Below are 25,361 nucleotides of genomic sequence, written 5' to 3' on the forward strand. Positions count from 1 at the left end.
GGGGGAGGGATATTCTTGGGCCGCTGAAGAGCGGTGAGGTTGCGAGAGGGAAGGGTGGATGCTGCGGAGATGGGGACGGGGCGGTGGGGATGGGGACGGGGCGGTGAAGTGGATGGTGGGTTTAGGGACGGGGCGGTGAAGGGGATGGCGGTCCAGTGGCGGGGACAGATTTTTTCCCCGTGTCATTCTCTACCTTAGACCCCCGACCCAGTGCATCATGTGATGCACAGGGAGGGGCCTAAAGCCCTTATTGGCTATTTGCTTGTATTCTACTTATTTGCATGGGTTGGACCGGATCGTTAAGTGGGCGGTGGGCCGTTTAGTGAATTGGGTCAGGAATGATCACAGGATCAGAAGGTTTAGTGACTCTAAGCCTTAGACACTAGCTGCCCATTCAACCGGCATTTGTCACATACGAATCTGCTGTTCCTGTAACAGGATGAACTGGAACTGCAGGTCTGGTCTTTGGAGCAGTTGGTTGTTATGAAGTAATGCTAGCAAAGTGACGGCTTTGCAAAGAGTGCTTGTGCTGTTGTTTAATCAGAGAATGAGTGTCAGTGCTGGCAGTTTTTGGTAGATGGAGCAGGGAACGGAGGGATCTGTAGATCCCTATTGGCATTTCAACGTTACACAATGAGTGACAGAGAGGGCATTATTCCTTTCAGTACTCTGACTTGGATATGAAATTAATGGGGACAGTGCCTTGGTAGCTATGTGAATTAATGTATACAATTCCATGTACACTCAAATAGTGCTGTAGAAAATAATCCATATTTTCTTTTGTCCTCAGTACTACCAAGCCTACTTGATAGATTGGGAGATTCAAAGGATTCAGTGCGAGAGCAAGATCAGATTCTGCTGCTAAAAATTATGGAACTTTCTGCGCCACCTCAGGTGTGGAAAAAAAAGACCTTTCTCTAATTCTGTAATAGAGTTCATGCCTGAAAACTGATTTAATGTAGCAGTAATTAATGAGTCTGAAAGTGTATATCCTGCCTGTAGTTAACTGTGACAGCAGTCCTATGGCTAGGCGCTCGCTGACTGTCACAAAAAGCTTGAGTCTGGGCCGACCACTAAGGGGAATAGCTACCTACCTAGGGTGGCACAGTTTAGGGGGTGGGAGTATTGGTCAGTATTCAGTGTCTCTAAACAAGACGGTACGGATAGCTTAGGGTCTTCATCAACAGTGCAGTTCAAGGCCTGCTGTGTCCAGCACACTCTAAAGAGGAAGCCTGGCCTCTACAAGAGTTTAATTTTTTAAAATAAATATTTCTGTTTATCCCAGGACAAACAGGCAGCATATTCTCTACATGTGGGTGATGTCAACGATGGAACCCCCTAGCGAACGTTTTCGCAAGCAGACTTGCTCGAAGACCTTCAGGCTTGCGATTGGCCCGCGCATGCGTGCGTGCCCCTCCCGCTCTGCCTAGGGCATGCGTCTCCTCAGCATGTCCTCAGTTCATTGTTTTCCGCGGAGCCAGAAGCACTGCTCCCTTACTTTGCGCGTTCTCTTTGTCCCTCTTGCACCGCAGCTTATTTGGTTTGTTTCTGTTGAGTCGCTGTGCTCGCGTCTTTTGTTTTTTTTATTTTCATTTTTTTCAGTTCGTATAATTTTGACCGGGTTCCCGGTCTTCCTCTGGCTGCCTGGCCTCGCGGGGCCACGGCTCTCTTTTTTCTTATGTCCCGGCCTCGTTCCGGTCTTGCAATCCACCCACTATCTGAACTGAGGACACGCAGAGGAGATGCATGCCCTAGGCAGGGCGGGAGGGGCACGCGCACATTCGCGGGCCAATCGCAAGCCTGAATGTCTTCGAGTAAGTCTGCTTGCGAAAACGTCCGCTAGGGGGCTCCGTTGGTGACGTCACCCACATGTAGAGAATATCTGCCTGGATAACACCTGTTACGGTAAGTAACTGTGCTTTTTAGTTTGTGTAAATTGGGCTGCCCTGGAGAGGGAAAGGCAGGGAAGATGCTGGACACTTCAGGGTGAAGGTAGGGAAGGGGAAAGACTGGACACTTTGGAAGAGGGGGGTAAGGAAAGAAAGATGATAGACATGAGGAGTGGGGCCTTGAGTTGCTTGGGGAGGGGGAGAGGGGAGATTCACAGCTGAAGATTTGCCTAGAGTGTCTGATACCTATAGACTGGTCCTCTATGAAGGAACTGTTAGAAGCTGAAATCCTATATATGTTATTGGACCCAACCTGTTTTCTGCGTTTACTTCTGCAGTATGTGTGGGATAGAATGCTAGGAGGATTCAAACACAAGAATTTCCGAACAAGAGAAGGAGTCTGCCTCTGTCTCATAGCAACTCTCAATATGTAAGTTTTCCCTTAGAACACATTTGGGCTCAGGATATGTTCTGCTTATGAATCTGGACCTTACCTCAGATTTCCTTTTCTTCTCAGACACGGTGCCCATAGTCTAACACTAAGCAAGATTGTGCCTCATATATGTAACCTACTTGGAGACCCAAATAGCCAGGTATGTAATTTCTTTCAGTTAATAAGGATAAATAGAACTTGAATTTTTAAGGATAATCTCACACTGCTGGAGCTTAGTTTTTCCTTAACTGGAAAAGCTGGATGTTAACCATATGCAGTTGAAAATAATTGAAAATTTAGGCCCCCTTTTACTAAGCCACGGTAGAGATTTCTACCGCGGCCCAGGGCACTAAATACTCTGATGCTGCTCCAATGCTCATAGGAATTATATGAGTGTTGGAGCATTTAGTGCTCTGGGCCGCGGGAGAAACTTGTATTGCGGCTTTGTAAAAGGGGGTGGGGAGAGATATGTATATTTATGTTCAAAGTTTATTATATGTATAATACCTCCAGTGCCCTGGCTGATATGCAGGTAGGGCAGTTTTCAAAAGCCTGGAGGAGTAAAAAAAAAAAAATACATATTTTTCATCTGGGTGTAAAGGTGACGGGACTAAATCGTGCGAGACAACGGCGTGCCGACAACTGAGCGCAAGGTTGACGGCGCGCCGAAGAAAAGCACTATTTTAAAGGGCTCTGACGGGGGTGTGTGGGGGGAACCCCCCCACTTTACTTAACAGACATTGCGTTGGCGTTGGGGGGGGTTTGGGGGGTTGTAACTCCCCACATTATACTTTTTTCCCTAAAAAACAGGCAAAAAGTTTGGTTTCAAGTATAATGAGGGGGGTTACAACTCCCACAACGCCAGCGCGATGTCTGTTAAGTAAAATAGGGGGGCTCCCCACCAACACCCTCCCGTCGGAACCCTTTAAAATAGTGCTTTTCTTCGGCGCGTCGTCAACCTTGCGCTCAGTTGTCTGCGCGTTGTTGTCTCGCGCGATTTTGTCTATGAACCAGGTGTAAAAGGAGGCTCTCATGGCATTTGGTTGAGGTGGAGGTATAGTATTTGTTTCTAGAATAACACTAGTTTTCTGTGGAGGAATAGCTGCCCAAAACCACAGGTGCTTGTTTCCTGAGGTGCTTTTTCAAATAGAGAGAGTGCTTATACCTTTCTGTGAACTTTGTATCTGCCAGTAGAGGTTTGAAAATTGCTCAGAGTCAGGGCATAATCATGGCTCTAAAATTTCTGTTCAGCTGTGTGCAGGTGAAGCCCGATATTCAGAAAGCAGTTAGTTGTTACAGCACTGAACATTTAAGTGCTTTTTCTTCTTTTTACTGTTAAATCTTTTTGTTATTCGAGAACCAAGTGCAAGAAACAATCAAAGAAATTGTACAAACAACCACTACTACTACTTATTATTTCTATAGCGCTGAAAGGCGTATGCAGCGCTGTACATTTAATATACAATAGACAGTCCCTGCTCACGAGCTAGCAGTCTAATTAGACAGACAGGACATCTCAGGGTTGGGGAGATTATGGTAGAGGAAATTATACAGTGAGTCTAGGTATCTGACAGCAGTGAGGGGGAGTTAAGAGTTGAAAGCAGTTTCCAAAAAGTGGGCTTTTAGCTTGGATTTGAAGACTGCTAGGGATGGAGCATGGCGCATCTTTCTAAACGATCAGCATCCTGTGCTTCCAGGTTCTTCCTACCCCCATCTCTCCCTTTGTACCTTACATAGATCAACGTTGATAAAGATACCTGCAAGAGTGTCACACAACAAACTGTATCAAAATAATCCATTGCAGCAGGCAGAATACAGTCATAAGCAAGAAATCATGAACAAAGAAAACAAGCAAATATCCCATCCCCTGAACAGTAACCCCCAAACTCCCCCCCCCAAAAAACAAACAAACAAACTCTAAAACCCCCCAGGAGTGAACCTGTGCCTAGGAACAAGAAAAAAAAACCCCTCATTTGCTATGTGGAGCTGAAATATGGAAAGAAAAAACTTACTAAACTGATAGCAAGGAGTCCCCTATCTGATTCAAAATATGACCCCATATTCTAGGACAGGGGTGCCCACACTTTTTGGGCTTGCAAGCTACTTTTAAAATGACCAAGTCAAAATGATCTACCAACAATAAAAATTTAAAAAACCCCACAAAGTGCACTGTACACAGAAAAAATGTTAATTATCATTTATATTCCGGGTTTTTTTCAAAGAGGTCAAGGCAGATGACTCTATGCACTGTCACCTCAGTAACAACCATACAAAAATAGACAAATATACCCCTCCCTTTTTACTAAACTGCGATAGCGTTTTTTAGCGCAGGGAGCTGCGCTGAATACCCCGCGCTGCTCTCAACGCTCATAGGCTCCCTGCGCTAAAAACCGCTATTGCGGTTTAGTAAAAGGGTTCCATAGTGCAAAATATAGACAGCAGATATAAATTCTCAAACATTTTGATCACTAAATTGAAAATAAAATCATTTTTGCTACCTTTGTTGTCTGGTGATTTCATGAGTCTCTGGTTGCACTTTCTTCTTCTGACTGTGCATCCAATATTTCTTCCTCTCCTCCAGACCTCATTCCCTCCCCCAACTTTTTCTTCCTCTCTCTTTGCCCTTTCTTTCTCCCTGCCTCCCTTTCTTTTTTTTCTCTCTCTTCATTCCCCCTTTCTTTCTTTCTTTCTGTTTCCCTTCTTTCCTTCTGGCTCCCTGCCTGCCCCCTTTCTTTCTTTCTCCCTGCCCTCCCCCAAGCCACTGCCACCGCCTTCAGGGAACAGGCTGCCGCCACCATCAGGGAATAGGACCCAAAGCCATCGCCGCCCCAAGCTATCCCTGCTTCCCTGCGTTGGATCACCCAGCATTCCTCTCCCCGACAACAATTCTGCCATCGGAGAGGAAGTTCCGGGCAGCCAGGCAGCAATTGTCTGGCCTGGAACTTCCTCTCCGACGGCAGAATTGACGTTGGGGAGAGGAAGGCTGATCGGCCCGGTAGACGTATTGGGCACCCCTGTTCTAGGATGTAACAAATGAATATAGGCTCCCCAAATGGTCAAAAACCTGCTCTTATGCTTGAAGGTTAGACCCAAGTTCCATCAACAGAAGATCAAGTAATTTATTCTACTAGTGCCAAAAAGAGGGGCAGTAAGTTGTGTCCAGTATTGAAGAATACTTTTCTTATCCAGTATATAATCTCCCATTGCCCAAACTCTAGGGCCTCTCCCCCACATGCCCAAAGCAGACACTTGTCCCAACAGTATACTCCCGGCGTGAAATGCATAGATTAGTGCAGTATACACTCCAAATATCTTGTTACTAATTACCAGAATGTAGCAATAGGACACCACCTCCACAAAGCATGCATCAGGGAATTTGGCTCATTGTGATATTTCACACACAAAGCAGAGTCCTTAAACCTCGTATGATAAAGTCTATTCTGGGAGACATAGGCACGAAAAAGCACTCTATATTGACATTTCTGCAACTCAACTGAACTGAAACAATGCAAGATGGAGTGTAACAATTGAAAAAAGTCCTAAGAAGATATAGGACAAGTCCACACTCCATCGACCAGCTAAATTAGAAAGATCCATTCAGCTCCTTGTGACCCTGGGTAAGTCACTTAATCCTTCTATTGCCCCAGGTACATTAGATAGATTTTGAACCCGCTGGGATAGACAAGAAAAAATGCTTGAGTACCTAAATAAATTAATGTAAAACCGTTCTAAGCTCCCGTGGTAGAATGGAATAGAAAATTGAATGAATGAATAAATCAATAAGGGTAGGCCATGCAATAATTTTTTTTGAAAAAGCTAGATAGAAGAAACCATGTCATCTGGGAGATCGAGCAAGGTCTGAATAATCTAATCTTCCATTTGTGAGTCGCAAAATACCTATACAGGCTCAAGGCGACAGATCAAAGAGGAAGGGGAAAAGAAGGAGGGGAAGAGGACGTGGAGGGACTTAGACGTAGGGGATGCTATACAGAAACTGAGATAGTTGAATAACATGAGCCACCTCCAATGACAACAAAGCAGGCGGTAAAGTATTATTATAATGGTGTAGCTGAAGGTAAGCAAAACGATCAGCCCAAGATGACAAAAGAGCCCCATGAAGACTCCAAACTCTGTAAGCACCTCTCCTCTGTTAAAACATGCCAAAACCACCCAGAGCCCATGTGAGGAATGAATCACAGGTCTAGATTTTATATGAAGAGGCAGAGCCCCAGCCTTGGCATGTAAGACACACAGAAGATGCAGTGGAGCACTAAAATCAGTCTCCATTTGCAATGGGGTAAAGAACTCTGTGGCATTAACCCAATCTCTCAAATGATGCACTAGACAAGCCATGTTATGTAATTTGAGGTCAGGTAACCCCAATCCTCCTCTCTGCCAATTACTGAAAAGAAAATTTTTGCCTACCTACCCCCCAAAAGAAGTGCTGGAGCATTTTATGCAGCTGAGTAATATCCTTAATCAACAAATACAGAAGCAAGATTGCAAACCATATAGGAAATAGCATCATTTTCAGCACTTATACCTGTTTTGACTTGGTCTAAGTCAAAACATATAAGTGCCGACTAGGCAACCTACCTAAACATAGTAACATAGTAGATGACGGCAGATAAAGACCCGAATGGTCCATCCAGTCTGCCCAACATGATTCAATTTAAATTTTTTAATTTTTTTCTTCTTAGCTATTTCTGGGCAAGAATCCAAGGCTTTACCCTGTACTGTGCTTGGGTTCCAACTGCCGAAATCTCTATTAAGACTTACTCCAGCCCATCTACACCCTCCCAGCCATTGAAGCCCTCCCCAGCCCATCCTCCCCCAAATGGCCATATACAGACACAGACCGTGCAAGTCTGCCCAGTACTGGCCTAGTTCAATATTTAATATTATTTTCTGATTCTAAATTTTCTGTGTTCATCCCAAGCTTCTTTGAACTCAGTCACAGTTTTACTCTCCACCACCTCTCTCGGGAGCGCATTCCAGGCATCCACTACCCTCTCCGTAAAGTAGAATTTCCCTAGCAACAGCAGCAGATGAATCCAGAGACCAATGGGATAGCTCACATCTACCAGCAGGCGGAGATAGAGAAACTGATTAACAGGTGGTCCTATTGGCTGGCACTCCTCCTGTTTATCTAGTATTCTCTATCTCCCAGCAGGAAAAGGTCGCTATTCAACTAGCTCCTGAATTCTGGCTGTGGCTGGAACTTTATTTTCTCCTGTTGAGGTTTCTCTTCAGTGAGACTGCCATTCTGTTTCTCCTGTTGAGGTTTCTCTTCAGTTAGCTGGCAGTGCTATTTCTCCTGTTGAGATTTTCTCTTCAGTGAGACAGGGATGTCCGGCTGAACGGTGCCGGCTTTAGGGGTTACACCTGGGCCCCCCCAGGTCCCTGCCTCACCCTCCCTCCAGTGATAGAGGGTCTGACTGGGTCTCAATTTTTTTCTTCTTTCCCTTCTCTGTAAAAAAAAAAGAGACCACAGTTGTTACATTCTGCCATGCTTTTGCTGCAAACTGGCTTCATCCGGCCCTAACAACAAGCTGTGAGTATGTCTGGCTTTTACGGTTGTTTGAACTTCAGGTTCTGTTTGGGAGTCTTAGTACTGTGGGTTCGATCATCGTACATTTAAGGCATGGATATTTTATTGAGGCTAAGTTTTATGACTAGAAATCCGTGGAGGGAGCCGGGACTTCCTGCCCTTTGCATGCACACGCTTGGTTTCCTTGTTGGTTACAGCGCTGCAGTAGCGGTGCGATTTCTTGCTCGCACTTGTTCTCATTGTTGGGTTCAGTGCAGCAGTAGTCCTGTTTATTCTGAGGCTCTCTTTCATCGGTGTTTGTCACGGCCATGTGCAGCTGATTGTGCAGGTGCCGGTTTATAGCAGCATGAGATGGGACATGTTTTTTCCGGCGCTGTAGGCCGTTCTTCGGGTTATTCCCTGAGTCTGATTTTATTTCTATGCAAGCCGCGGCAGGGTAAATTTTGCGGGGCTTGAATCCGACTATGTTTCTTGGAGCGTTGATGCAGCAGCCACGTGTCAGTGAGAATCAGGCGTGCACTTGGGTCTCCGGCAATGGCGGGAGAGCTGCAGCGTTCCGGTAGTTTGTTTCCAGCTGACTTTGGTCAGGGTATGATGGGGCTTCTCTCCTTTCCAGTTCAGACAAGTTGTATGTGTGTCACCAGCTTTGGGACAAGCTTGGGCAGCTTTATATGTCTATGTCTGTGTTCCTGCTGTACTCTCTTGAAGGAAGCTGCTTGTTTAATCGGACTCTGGGGGTAGCACTCAAGGGGTTTACCAGAGAGACTCTGCCCTGTGCTAGGTCACCCAGTCTCGGTTTGTCTCCGGACTGGGGCGACATACGGCAACTCACGGCACGGTGAGATCAGCAGTAAGATAGTGCCCTGTATTTCACACAGGTATCTCATTGTCTCTCTTGGGTCCCTGCAGATTGAGCCTTTGTTGGTAACTGTCCTTATTTGGGCCTCTGTGCTGAGCTGCATGGGTCTAGTAGTGGCATAGGATATATATGCCTAAGGTAGTACAAACAGTTTCCAAGTTCGGGCTGTCTCTATGGGCATAATGACACTGCGCATCTTCCTGCGGCCAGGACTCTCTTTCTCTATTTCTGAGGGGGCCTGGACTTCAGATTTCCATGCTTATCACGCTGGTTTCTCCTGTCACCATTTTCTCATGGCACATGCTAGACGGGCCTCCCGACCAGACAGGAAGGTCTGTACAGCTCCTTTTAACCAGGAGCCAGTTACCTATTCTATCAAACCTGCGGAGGATCACGCGCTATGTGGCTGTTAGCCTCATCCCTGAAGCTCTCAATAGCGATATGAGCTTTGTCTGATACCTGTAAGGATGCTGTTGTTTTCCACAGGGCGGTAGATGCAGCATCTTGATGAGTGTAGTGTGTATTCACTTTAAAGGACATGCGTATTTCGCTCATGTTGCATGGGGTTAATACTATTTTCATGGTTCCAGTATATTCCTCTTTACATTGTGAAACTTGAATTTTCCTAGGAGAATCTTCTTGCAGTTCCTACAGTCTCATGTTCCTTGACCTTCTGCACTTCATTCTGAGGGGATATTGACTTCTTTCAATGACTCTTCAGGCTTTCTCATAAGGGAGAAGACGCTATAATGCCAGGTCAGGGGGCTGTGAAGATTTTTCAGGATGCTTGCATCTTTGCATCCTCCTCAGGTTTCCAGTTCGTTCTTGGAGTCTCTATGTTTGGTGTTTCCCTTTTCAGTGTTACTGATCCTCAGGACAGTTCTTGTAGATCTTCGGGAACTAAGGGACGTTGTTCCACTTACTGCATGGTGCCCGAGACGGGGGCATTGGGCAGGCTGGATCCCATTCTTCTGAATTAGTTTCTCGGGGTTACACATTTCTGCAGACAACATGGTAGTATATTTACATTTTCTCTATGGACTCCGAATCGGCACTTGGTTTGCCTGCCTCCCCTGGAGCAGCGCTTTCGGTTTTGGCACATGCCAAAGCCTACCCAAGGCTTCATGAACGTTTTAGGTGATGTGGGCGGTGGTACCGTTTTGGCGCTACCAGGCGATTCATCTAATTTCTTCTTGACTGTCTGCTTGATTCGGACGACTTCCAGTCGGGCCATTTGACTGACACGAAAAGGGTGGTATCTTTTCCTCAGTTCTTTACATGTGCATTTTCGAATTTGCACAGCGCTCTTTTCTCCTGTATTATTTATAGGTATATCGGGGTAATGTTTTTATTCATATAGGAGAGACATGTGTTTCTTTCCGGAGACTTGGGCGTGAGGTCTCGGTCTCAGATTGGTATTCTTCTTCGCTTACCATGACCAAGAGTATGGGATTCTGTACAGTTTCTGTGATCCATATTACTGACTCCACTGGGAACTTCGGCTTGCTTTCCCCTTCTTATGCTACAGCAGTCGCTTTTGTTCCGGTGGTTCCCGGTATCTAGGGGCTCCAATTATTTGGTATGCTCCTCCTGCATCGCTCTGTATGATTTGGTGGCTCAGCGCGATTTCTCTTTTCAAAGCATGCCTCGGTCTTTGCTGGACTAGCTCATGACCACCGACCATCCCAGGCTGTCGGGTTGGGGAGCTCGGTGGCTTCCATCCTCAGCTCCAGGGGTCTGGTCTTCAGAGGCGACTCAGTACTTGTTCATTCTTCTACTCTTGGGCAGGGTCAGGCTACCTTTCTGGAGCTTCTGATCATTCTTCCGGATTGCCGCTGAGGGTCCTTTTGGTCAGTATTATGATGGGGGTATTTCTCTACAGCTTGGGCAGTAGGTGTTGTACTCAGTTGGCAGGTGAAGTTGGTCTGTTTCAATGGGTGGACTCTCATCTTCGTCTTCTGTTGGCAGATCCTTTTATGGATCAGGATAAGAGTTTGGATAGACTTTCTCTCCGCGGACTCTGAGCATGGCCCATTTCTTATATGTTACAGTGTACAGCGCTGTGTACACTCTGGAAAGTGTGCATGTTAGTAATAGTGTAATCTTCTGCATCCTGGATATTGAGATTTGTGGCTCAGGCATTCTAGCTCTTTTTATGGATGTGAGATCTCCTTGACCTAGACCTCATGGCCTCATCTCTCAATTCTAAGCTTCCTAGCTTCTTCGGCGGGCCCAGGAAGTGGGAGTTAGAGGGGGTAGCTGCATGGCTCCTTTCTCGCCTCTGCCTTCTCTTTTTCAGTGTTTTCCGCTGACTGATGATGGCTTGGATTTGCCATCTCGAGCTCGCTTTCCGGGCACAGTATTTGTAGAATCTTTGGATTGGCGGTGCCATCCTTACTATGCAAATTTGATGAGTCTTGCGACAGCCGGACTAAGAAGTTTCCTGGTATCTCCGGCTTTGCTCGCCTAGGGTCCGATCAACATGGATATTTGTACTACTTTAGTATTACGACCTAGTTTTTTGAAAAATCTTGGTTGACGTGTAAGGGTTAAGCGAAGCAGGTTGTTTCTTCTCTTATCCGGGTGCTACGGACGTCTTCTCCTGTGGCTTCTGCTTCCTTTTTGGAGGTTTTTCCTTTCTTGGGTGCTTCTTAACGTTTGAAGCACTCCAGAGTTCCTTTTTGGCACAAGTGTATTGCCGAGGGCTTAGCTTTCAATTCCCTTCAGCTTCTAGTGCCATTCTTGGCTTGTTACAAGGGCTAGGTATGTTGCTTTTCGCTTACTTCTCAGCTTCATGTAGTTCAGTTCCTAAACAGAGTGCGGTATATTCATGCGCCTCTTAGAAAGCCCGGTTTGGAGTACAATCTTCACGTACCTCTTCTCAGTTTACCGAAGGCTTCATTTCATCCTTGTCTTTTGGGACTCTGAAGGGCTGTGCCGTTGAACATGGGGTTTCTTGTGGCCATGGCTTCAGCTCTGCAGTTTTCTATGTTGCAGGCCTTGTTTAACGGGGATTCCTATTTCTGATTTCCGAAATATGGGGTATCAGTTCAGATGGTACCACTATTTCTTTCTAGGGGGGTGTCATCCTTTCTTTTATGTCATGCTCGCTTTTCCTTCATTCTTCCTGGGAGGAGAAATTGGGAGCAGTGCTTTTATTCACTGCATTTTTTGATACGTACGTAGCGTTCTCTGCGAGCTCGGTTTCTAACGACTTTTAGTTGTTTATATCTCCTTTTTGTATTCTTCAAGGGACACCTCAAACGTATGGCGGCATCCGAAGCCTCCATCGCTCAATGGGTCCAGGAGGACATTCTTTATGCTTGCTTGCTGGCAGGGAAGCGGTTGGCGAAAGAACTTTATGACCATTCCGCCGGAGCGATGGCTACTTCTTGGGCTCGGCCCAGAGGTTTTTTCCTTGGAGGAGATTTGTCTCGTGGCTAATTGGTCTTCCGAGAGTGCTTTCTCTCCGCATTTCTGCTTGGATGTGGGGGCGCATGTGGTAGGGGCGTTTTGTGCTTCGGTTGTTGTGGAGGCGGCGTTTGCTTCCCACCTAGATTGAGGATTGCTTTGCTACATCCCATTGGTCTCTGGATTCATCTGCTGCTGTTGCTAGGGAAGGAAAAATTATGTTCTTACCTGTTAATTTTCTTTCCCTTAGACGCAGCAGATGAATCCAGAGCCCCACCCTTTCTGGATATTGTCTCTCGGTTTTTTCTTTTGCAACTTTTGCAGTTTGTTATTATGACAGGTTGTTTTCTGTATTATTGCATTTTGAGATTTGTTATGGGAAAGAAGTTTTTTACATGCTATGCCTATTGCTGGTTACGGATGCTAGAGATCGATTCTTGAGCATGCGCAGACTATCTTTTTTGCCTGTAGATGGTCTGCGCATGCTCTCAGTAGGAAACATGTCACTGAAAGATTTTCTCTCAGACTTCTAACCGGGACCAATTTAAAGTCTTTTTTTTTTTTTGGTGCCTGCACACCGAAGGGTTTAACAGTTCTTTCTTATCCTTAATTTTAATTCTCAGATGGGTCGGCGGCTCATTTCGTTCGGATCTGGTAGAGAGAAAACTCTAGCTAGCTTGACCATCTGCTGAATTGTCTGTGCTGCGTCCCCAGCCTGCGACCTCAACCATTGCCCTCCATACCTGTTAAAAGCTCCAGCCCAAAATTCTGCACTCTCCTCATACAATGGATACAATCCTTGCTCACAGATGGCTTTTTCTCCCAAGACTTCAGTGAAATCATCATCACCCCGATCATAAAAGACCCAAAAGTAGCAACAGATCTACCATCCAACTACAGACCCATAGCCTCAATACCATTATATGTCAAGCTAATGGAAGGCCTCATAGCTGAACACCTCACCAACTACCTAGAAAACCACAACTTGCTCCACCCTACACAGTCTGGTTTCAGAACCAACTACTTCCCTCCTGGACACAGCCAGACAACACCTCAGCACAGGTAAAAAAAATACTGGTCGTACAACTAGATCTCACTGCAGCATTTGACCTGGTAGACCATGACATTCTACTCCAAATACTAGAAACAATAGGAATCACAGGAAAGGTGCACACATGGTTTCAAGGATTCCTACAATCCAGGACCTACAGAGTAAAAACAAACAAAGAAAAATCAGAACCATGGTCCAACCCCTGCGGCGTACCCCAGGGGTCGCTTTTATCCCCAATACTCTTCAGTCTCTACATTGCATCCCTTTGTACCTACCTAGACAAAATAGGCTTAACTTCTTATAGCTATGCAGACAGCATCACCATCCTCCTTCCTTTTGATCAATCAACACACTCCATGACAGACAAACTACATAGAACACTAGAAACTGTGGCTACATGGATGAAAGAACACAAACTAAAACTGAACCCTGATAAACCAAAATTTATTCTTCTCGAAACAAACAAAGCCCCAACCATTATAAACTTAGTAATAAGCTCAATCACATACCCCATTCAACCCATCCTAAGACTTCTGGGAGTGATGATAGACAGAAGTTGTACCATGCAATCACAAATCAACAAAATAATACAGAAATCATTTGCGGTCATGTGAAACCTAAGGCAAATCTGAAAATTCTTTGACAGAAAAGAATTCCAGCTCATGGTCCAATCCCTAGTCCTAGGACTTCTAGACTACTGCAACATCCTCTGTCTCCCCTGCCCCGCAATCATGATAAAACAACTACAAACAGTACAAAACACAGCCCTGAGATTGATCTGTTTGCTGACGAAATATGACTACATCACCGCCGCATACCTCGACTCACACTGGCTCCCAATAAAAGCAAGAATACAATTCAAATTTTACAGTCTACTATTTAAAGCAATGAATGGAGACAGCCCAGCCTACTTGAACAACCGCCTTATCCAAATTGCCACAACCAGGCAAAGGAGAGCCCAGACACCAATCACTCACCCCCCAATCAGAGGCGTCAAACACAAAAAAATGTACGATGGCCTACTGGCCACGCAGGCAGCGAAGCTTGGCCACCAACTATCCAATCTACTGATCATGCTACCAGACTACAAAATTTCAGAAAAGAAATAAAAACCCTGCTATTCAAGAAATCTATCAAGACAAATTAACTCCGCAGGAAGCATCTCAATCCCCCGTAGTAACCCGCTCAACTATGTAATCTGTTCTGGAATTGTTCAGATAACCTCTTATGTAATCCACCTTGAACCTCAAGGTAATGGTGGAATAAAAGTCACTAATGTAATGCAATGCTGCTCATTGGGTTTTTTGGTTGGTTTTTTTTTTTTTTTTTGCAAGTCTGTGGTTTTAACCCGCTTTAAGCCTGCGGGTTAAAACCACGGGCTTGCACTGCAGGTAAGGTCAGAAGATTCAGGGCTGAGAGCAGGCAGGAGAATCGGGGCAGAGAGCAGGGCAGCCAGAGCAGGAGAATCAGGGGTTTTAGCACAAGCTACTGGGCCTCACCAGTCGCTAGTTTTTGGATTGGCCAGCCAGTTGATAAGTTTAGTAAATCGCATCTTTCCTGCTTTGAATGCCGATTCCCCTTATTTGCATGCACAAATCGGGATTGGATCGGAGGAGAGGTTGATGAATAGGGTCGGAGGGAAATCAGGTTGCAATGGACTCGCAAACCGATCGGTACACAATCGGTTTGCTTAGTGAATCTAGCCCTAAGAGTTACAGAATGAAGTTGAAAGGGGAGTGGACTCAGGAGTAATCTTAGGAAATATTTATTTAAGGAACTGGCTGTGGATGCATGAAGCAGCCTTCCAGTAGAGGTGATAGAAATAAGGATGGTACCTGAATTCAAGAAAACAAGGGACAAAGTACATAAAATTTCTGAGGGAGATGAAGGAATATAGAGTTAGTAGTTCATGTATTACATTACATTACATTACTGATTTCTATTCCGCATCAACCTTGCAGTTCTGGCCAGATTACAAAAGAGACATCTGGATATTTCCAGGATTATTACAAAGAGACTTCTGGACTTTTCCAGAAGAGTTACAAGAAGAAGAACATTTCGGAGTTACAAGAAGAATGGTGTAGTATAGTTTAGGGAATGTATAGTAGATGGGCAGACTAGATAGGTCATATGAATCTCTGTTTTCTAATTAATTGGCCTTTAATTCTCTAATTAATTGGCCTTTAATTCTCCTGCTGCTCTGGGAGAATCTATCTTAACAAGAAAGTCACAAATTGTCTCACGCTTGATGAATCCATCTGGTCTGCTTGCCTTAATGTTACCAATGACATCACACAGGCTGTAGAAGTTTATCTTATTGTGTTCATCTGTGACATATCATTGATGATATTCTTACAACCATTGGTTCTCCCAACATTGAAAGGAATGTCAAATTTTTAAACTAAACATCAGTATCTAGTAGGTTCTTTCTACTAACTGAATTTGGGTAGGGCTTGTGTTTTGAAATAATTAGATTGTTTTGTGCCCAGGTTCGAGATGCAGCAATGAACAGTTTAGTGGACATCTACAGACATGTTGGTGAACGAGTACGAGCAGACCTCAGTAAGAAAGGATTACCGCAGTCAAGGTAGGTTAAGAGGCTATGCTTTTTACTTGTCTGTCTTTGTTATTCAGAGGGCCTGTCTCAGTACAAGTACTGATGATTTTGTCTTGTGAAAATAAATTTGATGATAGTGTTGCTAGCTGGAATGCACAATTTAGTTTTAGCCCTGTTTTTTCAATAAAAGCATACCCTACTTCAGTGTTCTACCCAGAAATTTTTTTCCAGCCGGGTGGCATGAAAAAGTAGCCGGATGGGGCGGGATGGGGAAATTTGGTGGTGGGGAAAATTAACCCCCTCTTTTACTAAGGTGCGCTAACATTTTTAGCATGCGCAAACTCCCGTGCTACGCGGGAAAAGTAACGCCAGCTCAATGCTGGCATTAGCGTCTAGCACGCTTGGCAATTCTGCGCGCGCTAAGCACACGCTAAAACCATTTTCGCAACTTAGTAAAAGGAGCCCTAAATGTGTACTATTATTATTAGTTAAGTATTATTATTTTCCAATGCTCAATATGTCTTCCTTTTTTAAGGTTTGACACTTGTGCCAGAATATTTTTACTAAATTTAAGAAGTATCCAATTCTAGAAGGGAATAATTAGATATTTGCCCTCTTTCAAATGGTATAGAGGTTTAAAAAAGGGAAAGGCATTAATGAAGTCATTAGGTTCATTTTAGCCATTTATTTCTGCATGAATTTAAACAACTAAAAAAAAAGATAAATATAGCTCATCCAGTCATACAAGAATGGCTCTACAGCAGGAGTGCCCACACTTTTTGGGCTTACGAGCTACTTTTAAAATGACCAAGTCAAAATGATCTACCAACAATAAAATTTTAAAAAACACAAAGCACACTGTACACAGAGAAAATGTTAATTATCATTTATATTCCGTGGGTTTTCAAAGAGGTCAAGGCAGACGACTTTATGCAATGTCACCTCAGGAACAACTATACAATATACCCCCTCCCTTTTTACTAAACCACAATAGCGGTTTTTAGCGCAGGGAGATGCACTGAATGCCCTGCGCTGCTCTCAATGCTCATAGGCTCCTTGCACTAAAAACCGCTATTGTGGTTTAATACAAGGGGGCCATAGTGCAAAATATAGACAGCAGATATAAATTCTCAAAACAGACACATTTTGATCACTAAATTGAAAATAAAATCATTTTTCCTACCTTTTTGTCTGGTGATTTCATGAGTCTCTGGTTGCACTTCCTTCTTCTGACTGTAAATCCAGTATTTCTTTCTTTCTGCCACTTCCCTTTTCTTTCTGTCTCTCTCCCCCTCTGACTGCCTGTTTCTCTCTCCCCCTGCCCCCCTCCTTTATTTCTGCCTTTCTCTCTCTCCCCCTGCCTGTCTTTCTCTTTCCCCCTGCCACCCAAGCCATCGTGCTGATTTCTCCACTTCCCCGATTCTTTCCCTACCCCCTAAGCCACCATGCCGATTTCTCCCTTCTGCTTCCCTGAGCTAGGCCAGGCACGTACAACCGCCGGACTCACAAGACTTCACCTCTGTTATCAATTCTAAAGTCGGAGAGGAACTTCCAGGCCAGCCAGGCAGCGATTGGCTGGCCCAGGACTACCTCTCCAATGTCAGAATTGACATCGGAGGTGAAGTCTTGTGAGTCTGGCACTTGTACGTGCCTGGCCTGGCTCGAGGAGGCAGGAAGATAAAGATTGCAAAAGCAACGCAATCGACTCACATTGCTTTTGGGATCTACTGGTTGATCGCGATCGACCATTTGGGCACCCCTGCTGTTATGATATCCTGTCCTGACCTGAGGACAGGATACCAAAAAAACTGCCTTTTTTCAATTTCCTATTTATAAACTTTAATTAATACAGTTACAATACTACTTGATTCTACGTAAAGCAACAAAAAAATTTTTTTCTACCTTTTGTCGTTTCTGCTTTAATCATCTTCTCTTCGCTCTCTTCTTTCTATTCAGCGTTTGTCCTCGCTCCCTTCCATGCAACATCTGTCCTCTTTTTGCCCCTTCCACCCAGCCTCTGCCCTCTTTCTCTCTACCCATTCCATCTACTGTCCACTCTCTCTCTCTGCCCCTTGCATCCACTGTCCACCCTCTCTGCCCTTTCCATCCAGTGTCCACCCTTTCTCTATTCCATATGGCATCTTCCCTCTTTCTATGTCCCTTCAATAAACTGTATATCCTGTGCCCTTTCTCTCCTTTGTACATGATTCATTTCAGCTTCACCCCCTCCCATATGCTCTAGCATCTCTCTCTTCTCCTTTCCTTCCTTCCTTCCCACTCCACCCCATGGTTTGGCATCTCTATCTCCTTTCCTTCTCTCCCTCCATGCCCTGGCATCTCCCTCCTCCCCCTCCCCCCATATGCGCTGACATCTCTCCCCCCCTCCATGGTCTGGTAGCTCCTTTCCTTTCCCTCCCTCCCTCCCATGGTCTTGGCTTCTCTTGCCTCTCCTTTCCCTTCCCTGGTCTTCCTTCTCCCCTTTCTCTCTCCAATTGGGTGCTGCTGCAGCAGCACTTATCATCCCCCTCCCCCTACCCAATTGGGTGCTGCTGCAGCACTTTTCTTCCCCTTCCCCCTCCCCAATTGGGTGCAGCAGCAGCTTTTCTCTTCCCTCCCCCCAATTGGGTGCACCAGCTTTTCTCTTCCCCCTTCTTCCCACCAAAATTGGGTGCAGCAGCAACATTTCTCTTCCCTTCCCCCCCAAAATGAAGCAGCAGAATATTTCTCTTCTCCCTCCCCTCCCCTCCCCTATTCGGTGCAGCAGCAGCATTTCTCTTCCCATCCCTCCCAGCTCACAAACCCGTCGGTAGAGTTGCAAGGCAAGTTGTAAGCTTCCCTCCATCGCTGACCTATCTTTCATAGGGCAGTGACAGAGGGAAGCTTACAACTTGCTGCTTTTACTTGCTTCGGGCCTTCCTCGTTGCCGGGTCCTGCCTACTTTCTGTTTCTGCGAAGGCAGGACCCGGCAGCGAGGAAAGTCCGAAGCAAGTAAAAGCAGTAAGTTGTAAGCTTCCCTCCGGGGCTCTAACGTGTGTATGCCGGCTTCCCTTCTCTTCCCTCTCCCCCCACGGGACGCAACTTCCGGTTTCGTAAAGAAAGGAAGCCGGCATACACACGTTAGAGCCCCAGAGGGAAGCTTACAACTTACTGCTTTTACTTGCTTCGGGCTTTCCTCGCTGCCGGGTCTTGCCTTCGCAGAAACAGAAAGTAGGCAGGACCCGGCAACGAGGAAGGCCCGAAGCAAGTAAAAGCATGCTGGCAAAAAAAAAAAAAGGCAGGCGTCAAACAAAATTTTCGGCGGAGAGTCAGCCGAGGAAGGAGCATTGGCGGCAGCAGAAGGATTCGCCGGGCGGTCATCTAAATTAGCCGGGTGGTGCGCCCGGCTCAAAGGCCCTGGGGAGAACACTGCTACTTGGTGGCATTAGTTATATAGCAAGTTTGATAGGGTCCGAAATGCTTAACTGAAACTATATTCATGGCTCTGATTATAGTAGTTAGAGAATGACATGGGGACAAATTTTTCCCTGTCCCCACGGGAACTCATTTTCCCATGCCGTCCCTGTGAGTTCTTTTCCTGTCCCTGTCCCATTCCTGCAAGCTCCGTCCTCATCTGCACAAGCCTCAAACTCTTTAAAATTATAAGTGTTTCAGGCTTGTGCAGTTAAGGCAGAGTTTACAGGAATGGGACAGGGACAGCGACAAAACTCGTGGGGTTGGGGTGAGGAAATTGAATTCCTGTGGGGACGGGGAAAAATTTGTCCCCGTGTCATTCTCTAATAGTAGTGTTCTACAGGTGTCCAGTAAATGCACATACAATCTCCAATCCAATCCTATTTTATTTTATTTTTTACTTCTTTGCATATAAGCTAGACCCTTCAAAATATCAAATTGCCCATTTGTTGACTGTTCTTTTCGGGGTTAATTCCTAGATCTTCTTTTTACTGTAGTACACTTGATTTGTTTGCTAGTGAATTAAAACAAACGTCACTTTTTGTTATCCTTATCTCTGATTTATTTCCCTCTTTTTAAAAATCTCCTTTATGCTAATTTTGTTTTTATTAACGATTTTATGTTTGTATTGTTTTGTACTTGTCTTTTGTTTGTAAAAGTGAACTATAAATGATGCCATTAAATGAAACTGCGCGTTAGCGGCTTTATCGCACGCACATTTTTAGCGTGCGCTAACCCCCGCACTAACCAAAAAACTACCACCTGCTCAAGAGAAGGCGGTAGCGGCTAGTGCGGCCGGCAAATTAGTGCGCGCTATTACGTGTGTTAAACCACTAATGTGGCTTCATAAAAGGAGCCCATAGTAACATCAGACACAACATGAACTAATTGTTCATCGCTCAATGTCGGAAGCATGAAATGTTGCTTTTATGTGCATTTGGGTTTCTGCCAAGTACTTGTGATTTTGATTGGCCACTGTTGGAAGCAGGATACTGGGCTAGACAGACCATTGATCTGACCCAGTAAGGCTGCTATTAGGTTCTAACATCTGTCAACACAGTAATACAGTACATGACAGCAAAAAAAGACCCTCATTTATTCTGCCTAACAAGGTGACCAGAGCCTCACCCACCACTCTATGTAGGCCCGGGTCACCCATGTTTAAATGCTGGTTGTGAAGTCACCCCCATGCCAGCCATGATAGGGGTGATATGTGGTGTACCGTGTTCCCCCGGTCATTCGCGGTCGGCGGTTCACGGTCCCAGTCATTTGCAGTATTTTCCGACCGCGAACCGCCAACCAGGAGAGGACAGTTGGAGAGGCAGGAGAGAGCAGCTGGAGCGCTGGCGAGTGAAGGAAATCACTCGCTGTATGCTCCGACCGCCTCTTCCTGCACTAAAGTCGGGTCTTACCAATCAGGAGCTGCTTTGACACACAGCTCCTGATAGGTAAGGCCTGACTTTAGGGCAGGAAGAGGTGGTCGGAGCATACAGCGAGTGGTTTCCTTCACTCGCCGACGCTCCGGCTGCTCTCTATTGCCTCTCCTGCTGCCCTCTCCAGTCTCCCGCATGAAAAACTGTATTCGCGGTTTTTCAAGATTCGCGGGGGTTCCTGGAATGGAACCTCCGCGAATATCAGGGGAGTACTGAATTTCTGACAGTATTCAACTTACCAATTAAGATGCCTTCTCCTCTCTCCAAAGCTGTACAGTTCCCCCACTTTCAGTTTGTGACAATAAAATGATCATTATCCCAGGACAAGCAGGCAGGTATTCTCACTAGTGGGTGACGTCATCCAACGGAGCCCTGATGCGGAAGAGATGACGTCACCCACTAGTGAGAATAGCTGCCTGCTGTCCCTGGATAACAACTGTTACGGTAAGTAACATTGCTATTGCTGACTTCCTCAGTGCAAATGGTTGCCATGACTTCTACCAGCAGTTTCTCGAGATTGCCACTGGAAGTCACGTCAGCATTTTGGAATTAGAGCTGCTACTAGCTTGAGTTATTGAAGCTTCATCTGTCTCATGCCATGTGAAGGACACAGACCGTACAAGTCTGTCCGACATCAGGCTCCGTTCACATGCTGGACAGACTTGTACGATCAGTGTCATCTAAGAACTCAGGGAAATTGCATTAAAATCAGAGTTAGTAGCTTATTACGGGGTTGTTTTACTAATGGATTGTGTGCTAACTGCTGTGCAGCCCATTGTATACCTATGGGTTACATGGTGCTCTCAGGTTTCAGGTTTATTTAAAATTTGATAATATGCGATGTACATTTTAAAAACAGGGATGCAATATTACAAATTAAGAACACAGACAAGATCAAATAAGGAGCAACATGATACAAAAAGGGTCAGGAGTAGAACTACAATAATTATGGGAAAGAAACAGGTATGGGAAATAAAAATTGGTTAACACTAATTCATAAAAGGACCCCTATGTTCATTAGATACAGGATGTTATGTAAGCTGTTCACACTTTACTGCCTGGTGATTGAGTGTTCTTTCGGATTATGCAATCAGTCAAATCCTATTTTATTACATGCGGGTTGCTGTACTACCAGTTTTGTTCATATCTACATAAAAATTTACAGGTTTCATTCTAACTTGCTTAAGCACTGTGTATGATTTTTGTACTTTCCAACAGGCTAAATGTAATCTTTACAAAGTTTGATGAAGTCCAGAAATCTGGAACCATGATCCAGTCTTCATCTGGTGAGCAGCAGTAATCCTCATATGTCTTTATGATATAGTTTGTGCTTTGTATTTTCCAGATGCTGATCTTTTTGCCTTTGATATCTGATTATAATTAGTGCACGTGACTGTCACACATCACTACATGATCTGCTTTAATGAATCACCAATTAACATGCGTAGTTTTATTATGTATTCTCAATCTCAGTGGATTTGAGTGCTGTCCATTTGCTGGTTTTTAATGTTCTCAAGTATTTTGTGCTGTGCTGTCCTTGCGGAATGACTTGTCTAAAATTTTGCTTCTTGAAAAAGCCGTCACCCCTGTTACTGTTTCTGCCTGCATTATGTAGGAAATCTAAAGATTTGAAGGTTCACTTGTTTACTCAGGCATGGGGGAAGCCACTGCTTGCCCTGGATTGGTAGCATGGAATATTGCTACTCCTTGGGTTTTGGCTAAGTACTAGGGACCTGGATTGGCCACCGTGAAAATGAACTACTGGGCTTGATGGACCATTGGTCTGATCCAGTAAGGCTATTCTTATGTTTATTATTTTGACTTATTTTTGATTAGTTTAGAATCTCGGTGATTGTGCATTTGGATTATTAGCTTATAGTTGATATTTAATAACTCTGTTGTGTTTTATTGTATTATTTGTTGTGTATTTTTTATTTTATTATGTTTGCATATCAGTGTTGGCCCTTTAGATGGTAATGTGATTATTGTGTGATAAAATCTTAGTCAGTGCTATTTCATAGCAACTAAACTTTATTGAAGATTGTAGTTCCTTTCCATAGTCTATGTTGTATATTAGTCTGTAAACCACTCAAATACTTTGTTCATGAACAGTATATCAAAAATAAAGAAAACTTGAAACTATAATAATCTTCTATTCACGCTGAATAATAGGAGTGGAGGAGTCTAATGGTCCTGAAAGTGTAGCGGGGACTTTTCTGGTTCAGTAGGACAGACTCCCTTAGGAGTTAGAGATGATCAGTTATTTACAAATTTTAAAGCTCTTAAACAAAAGGGGCTCATAATCGAAAGAGAAAAATGTCCAAAAACCGGCCTAAGTCAGCACTTCGACGAACATTGTCCAAATATGTCCAAGTGCCAATAATAAAAATGGGTTTTGGACTTTTTCTAAACAAACTAGGCCTTCATAGTACCGCTGAATGACCAAAGCTAAACAGGGCGTTTCAGGAGGAGTATCGAGGGCGAGAGTTGGGTGGGACGTGGGCTGGCTTAGACTTAGTCGTACAGCATGTATAACCAAAAGTTATACAGTCCAGGATCGACAGAACTTGGACGTTGTGACTTAGACCATATAAAACACAAAAACCCACCTAAAGTCACCAGATAAGCACTCCAAACACATAAAACAGACCCACACACACTACCCCAGTGATCACCAATCCCCCAACCCCATAAAAATCGTAATCACACCTTTAAAATTCAGCCTCCAGACCATCATCACCTGGCCGCCTGGCATAGGAAAGCCTAGTCGTCCGGCACAGAGGCGCTTAAGCCGTCTTGAGGGTGGGTTAGGGACTCATGGAGAGGAGGACCCATGCCCATAAGCCCCTGTAATCACTGCATTTATACTTAAACATGTGCACTCCCCTATACACCCCCAAAACCCTTTTTTTACTGGCATATAAGTAGCTCCTGCAGCCATAAGGGCTATTAGGGTGGTAGATAAGTGGGTCTAGGGGATTATGGAGGTGGCTTGGTGGGCTCACCATGACCTATAAGGGAGCTGTAGTGAGGAGAAGACATGGCACCCTTTTTGTGAAGTTCACAGCAGTGCCCTTGTAAGATACCCCACTATTTAGGTGCCATGTCTGGCACCTCCCACGTCCAACAGGGCGTTTTTGACTTGGACAAAAAGTTGGACAAAAATGTGGTATATAAAGATGGACGATTTAGCGACTTGGATGATCAGATCGGCAGGACGCATACTTAGACGATTTTCGAAGTAAAAAAAATTTTGGATGTATTTTTCGAAAATGTGTCCTAGGCTGTTTTTTACTTTGGACGACTTGCAACTTAGATGAAAACGGACTTAGACGTCCCTTTCGATTATGCCCCTCCAACTTCTTAAGGGCTCCTTTTACTAAACCATGGAAGAGCTTCTAACCACGGGCCGGCGAGGTAAATGTTCCGATGCGCATTCAATTCCTATGAGCATCAGAGCATTTACCTCACCAGCCCGCAGTAAGAAGCTCTTCAGCAGTTTAGAAAAATCCAGTGTAAGTAATGAGAGGCAGAGTGTGAAGATCGATGGGTTGGGAAGCTGATTTAGTTCTTTTTTTTTTTTTCTATAAACATTTGTAATTTTAATGTTTATTTTTGTTTTATTTATGCCATTGATTTGTAATTTCACCTTATGCATTACTATTGAAGGTAAAAGATGGAAATTAAGTTTTAAATTAAAAATTTCTGGCATAATAGAACATGTAATGACTAAGTCGCAAGATAGCTGGCGGTATATAAAAATAAAGTTATTATTATTATTATTATTACCTGCAGCTGAGAGAAAACTGCCAGAGGTAAGTTTTCAGCTCCATCTCTTTTGTTAAGCCTGGACAGCAAGTAACAAACCAAAGCAAAAGGGTTATATGGTGTTTTTAGAGTCATAGTACAAAAGGAAGTGGGAACGGACCATGAACACTCCACTGAAGATCACTGATATAAAACCAACTTGTTTATTAAGATTTTCTGCATTAACATTCTATATGGTTGCTAGCTTGTTACAAAACTTGTTATTTCTTTTTTTCCAATTCTTTATTCATTTTAAAATCAAACAAGTGCACATAAATATATCATACATCTAACACATAAAATCTAATAGACCATTAATGATAAAAACCCTACCCACCCACCCTTCATCAGTTATTCTATATAAAATATATTATACTATTATTATAAACATAATTATAAAATTTCCTCCCTAAATCCTCCCTCCCCCCTGAGTGTGCATATAATAAATATAAAAAAGGAAGAAAAATGATGCCTATTCATTACAATACTTTTCCAATGGCCCCCAAATCTTTACGAAGTTATTATAATTCCCTGTAATCTGGAACCAGGGACATTGGATCATCTACTTTATTACTGTCCCTGTATTAAGTTATTTTGGAATTCAATTTGGACTCAAGTAAATTCTCTATTGGAAAACCATGTTGCGCTTTCTTATGATACGGTTTTATTTGGAATGGTTATGAGAAAAAAGAGTCAAATATCATCACACAACAATAAACTTTTATTAATTATGACAGGGGTTGCCATTCAACATATTACCAATAACTGGAAAAATTACAATAATCTTAATTACACTAAACTAAACTAAACCTTAGGTTTGTATACCGCGCCATCTCCACAAGCGTAGAGCTCTGGTGGAATTCGTTATGTCATATTTTTAAGATGGAAAGAAAAACTTGTTCTTTCAATCAAATAGCTTT

At 44.1% G+C, this 25,361-nt stretch overlaps 1 protein-coding gene across 11 annotated transcripts in view; it reads left to right on the forward strand.

Moving 5' to 3' along the window:
• CLASP1 (cytoplasmic linker associated protein 1) overlaps window positions 1-25,361 on the forward strand; it is a 506,270-nt gene that overhangs the window by 98,003 nt on the left and 382,906 nt on the right. For all 11 annotated transcript variants that reach the window (XM_033944379.1, XM_033944384.1, XM_033944387.1 and 8 more), the window contains exons 4-8: window positions 791-894; window positions 2,228-2,319; window positions 2,407-2,482; window positions 15,684-15,781; window positions 21,853-21,920. In XM_033944379.1, the coding sequence (XP_033800270.1) occupies window positions 791-894; window positions 2,228-2,319; window positions 2,407-2,482; window positions 15,684-15,781; window positions 21,853-21,920 (438 nt within the window). The remainder of the gene's footprint in view (window positions 1-790; window positions 895-2,227; window positions 2,320-2,406; window positions 2,483-15,683; window positions 15,782-21,852; window positions 21,921-25,361) is intronic.

This window comes from Geotrypetes seraphini, chromosome 5 (genome assembly GCF_902459505.1).
Source record: "Geotrypetes seraphini chromosome 5, aGeoSer1.1, whole genome shotgun sequence".
Lineage (NCBI taxonomy): Eukaryota > Metazoa > Chordata > Amphibia > Gymnophiona > Dermophiidae > Geotrypetes > Geotrypetes seraphini.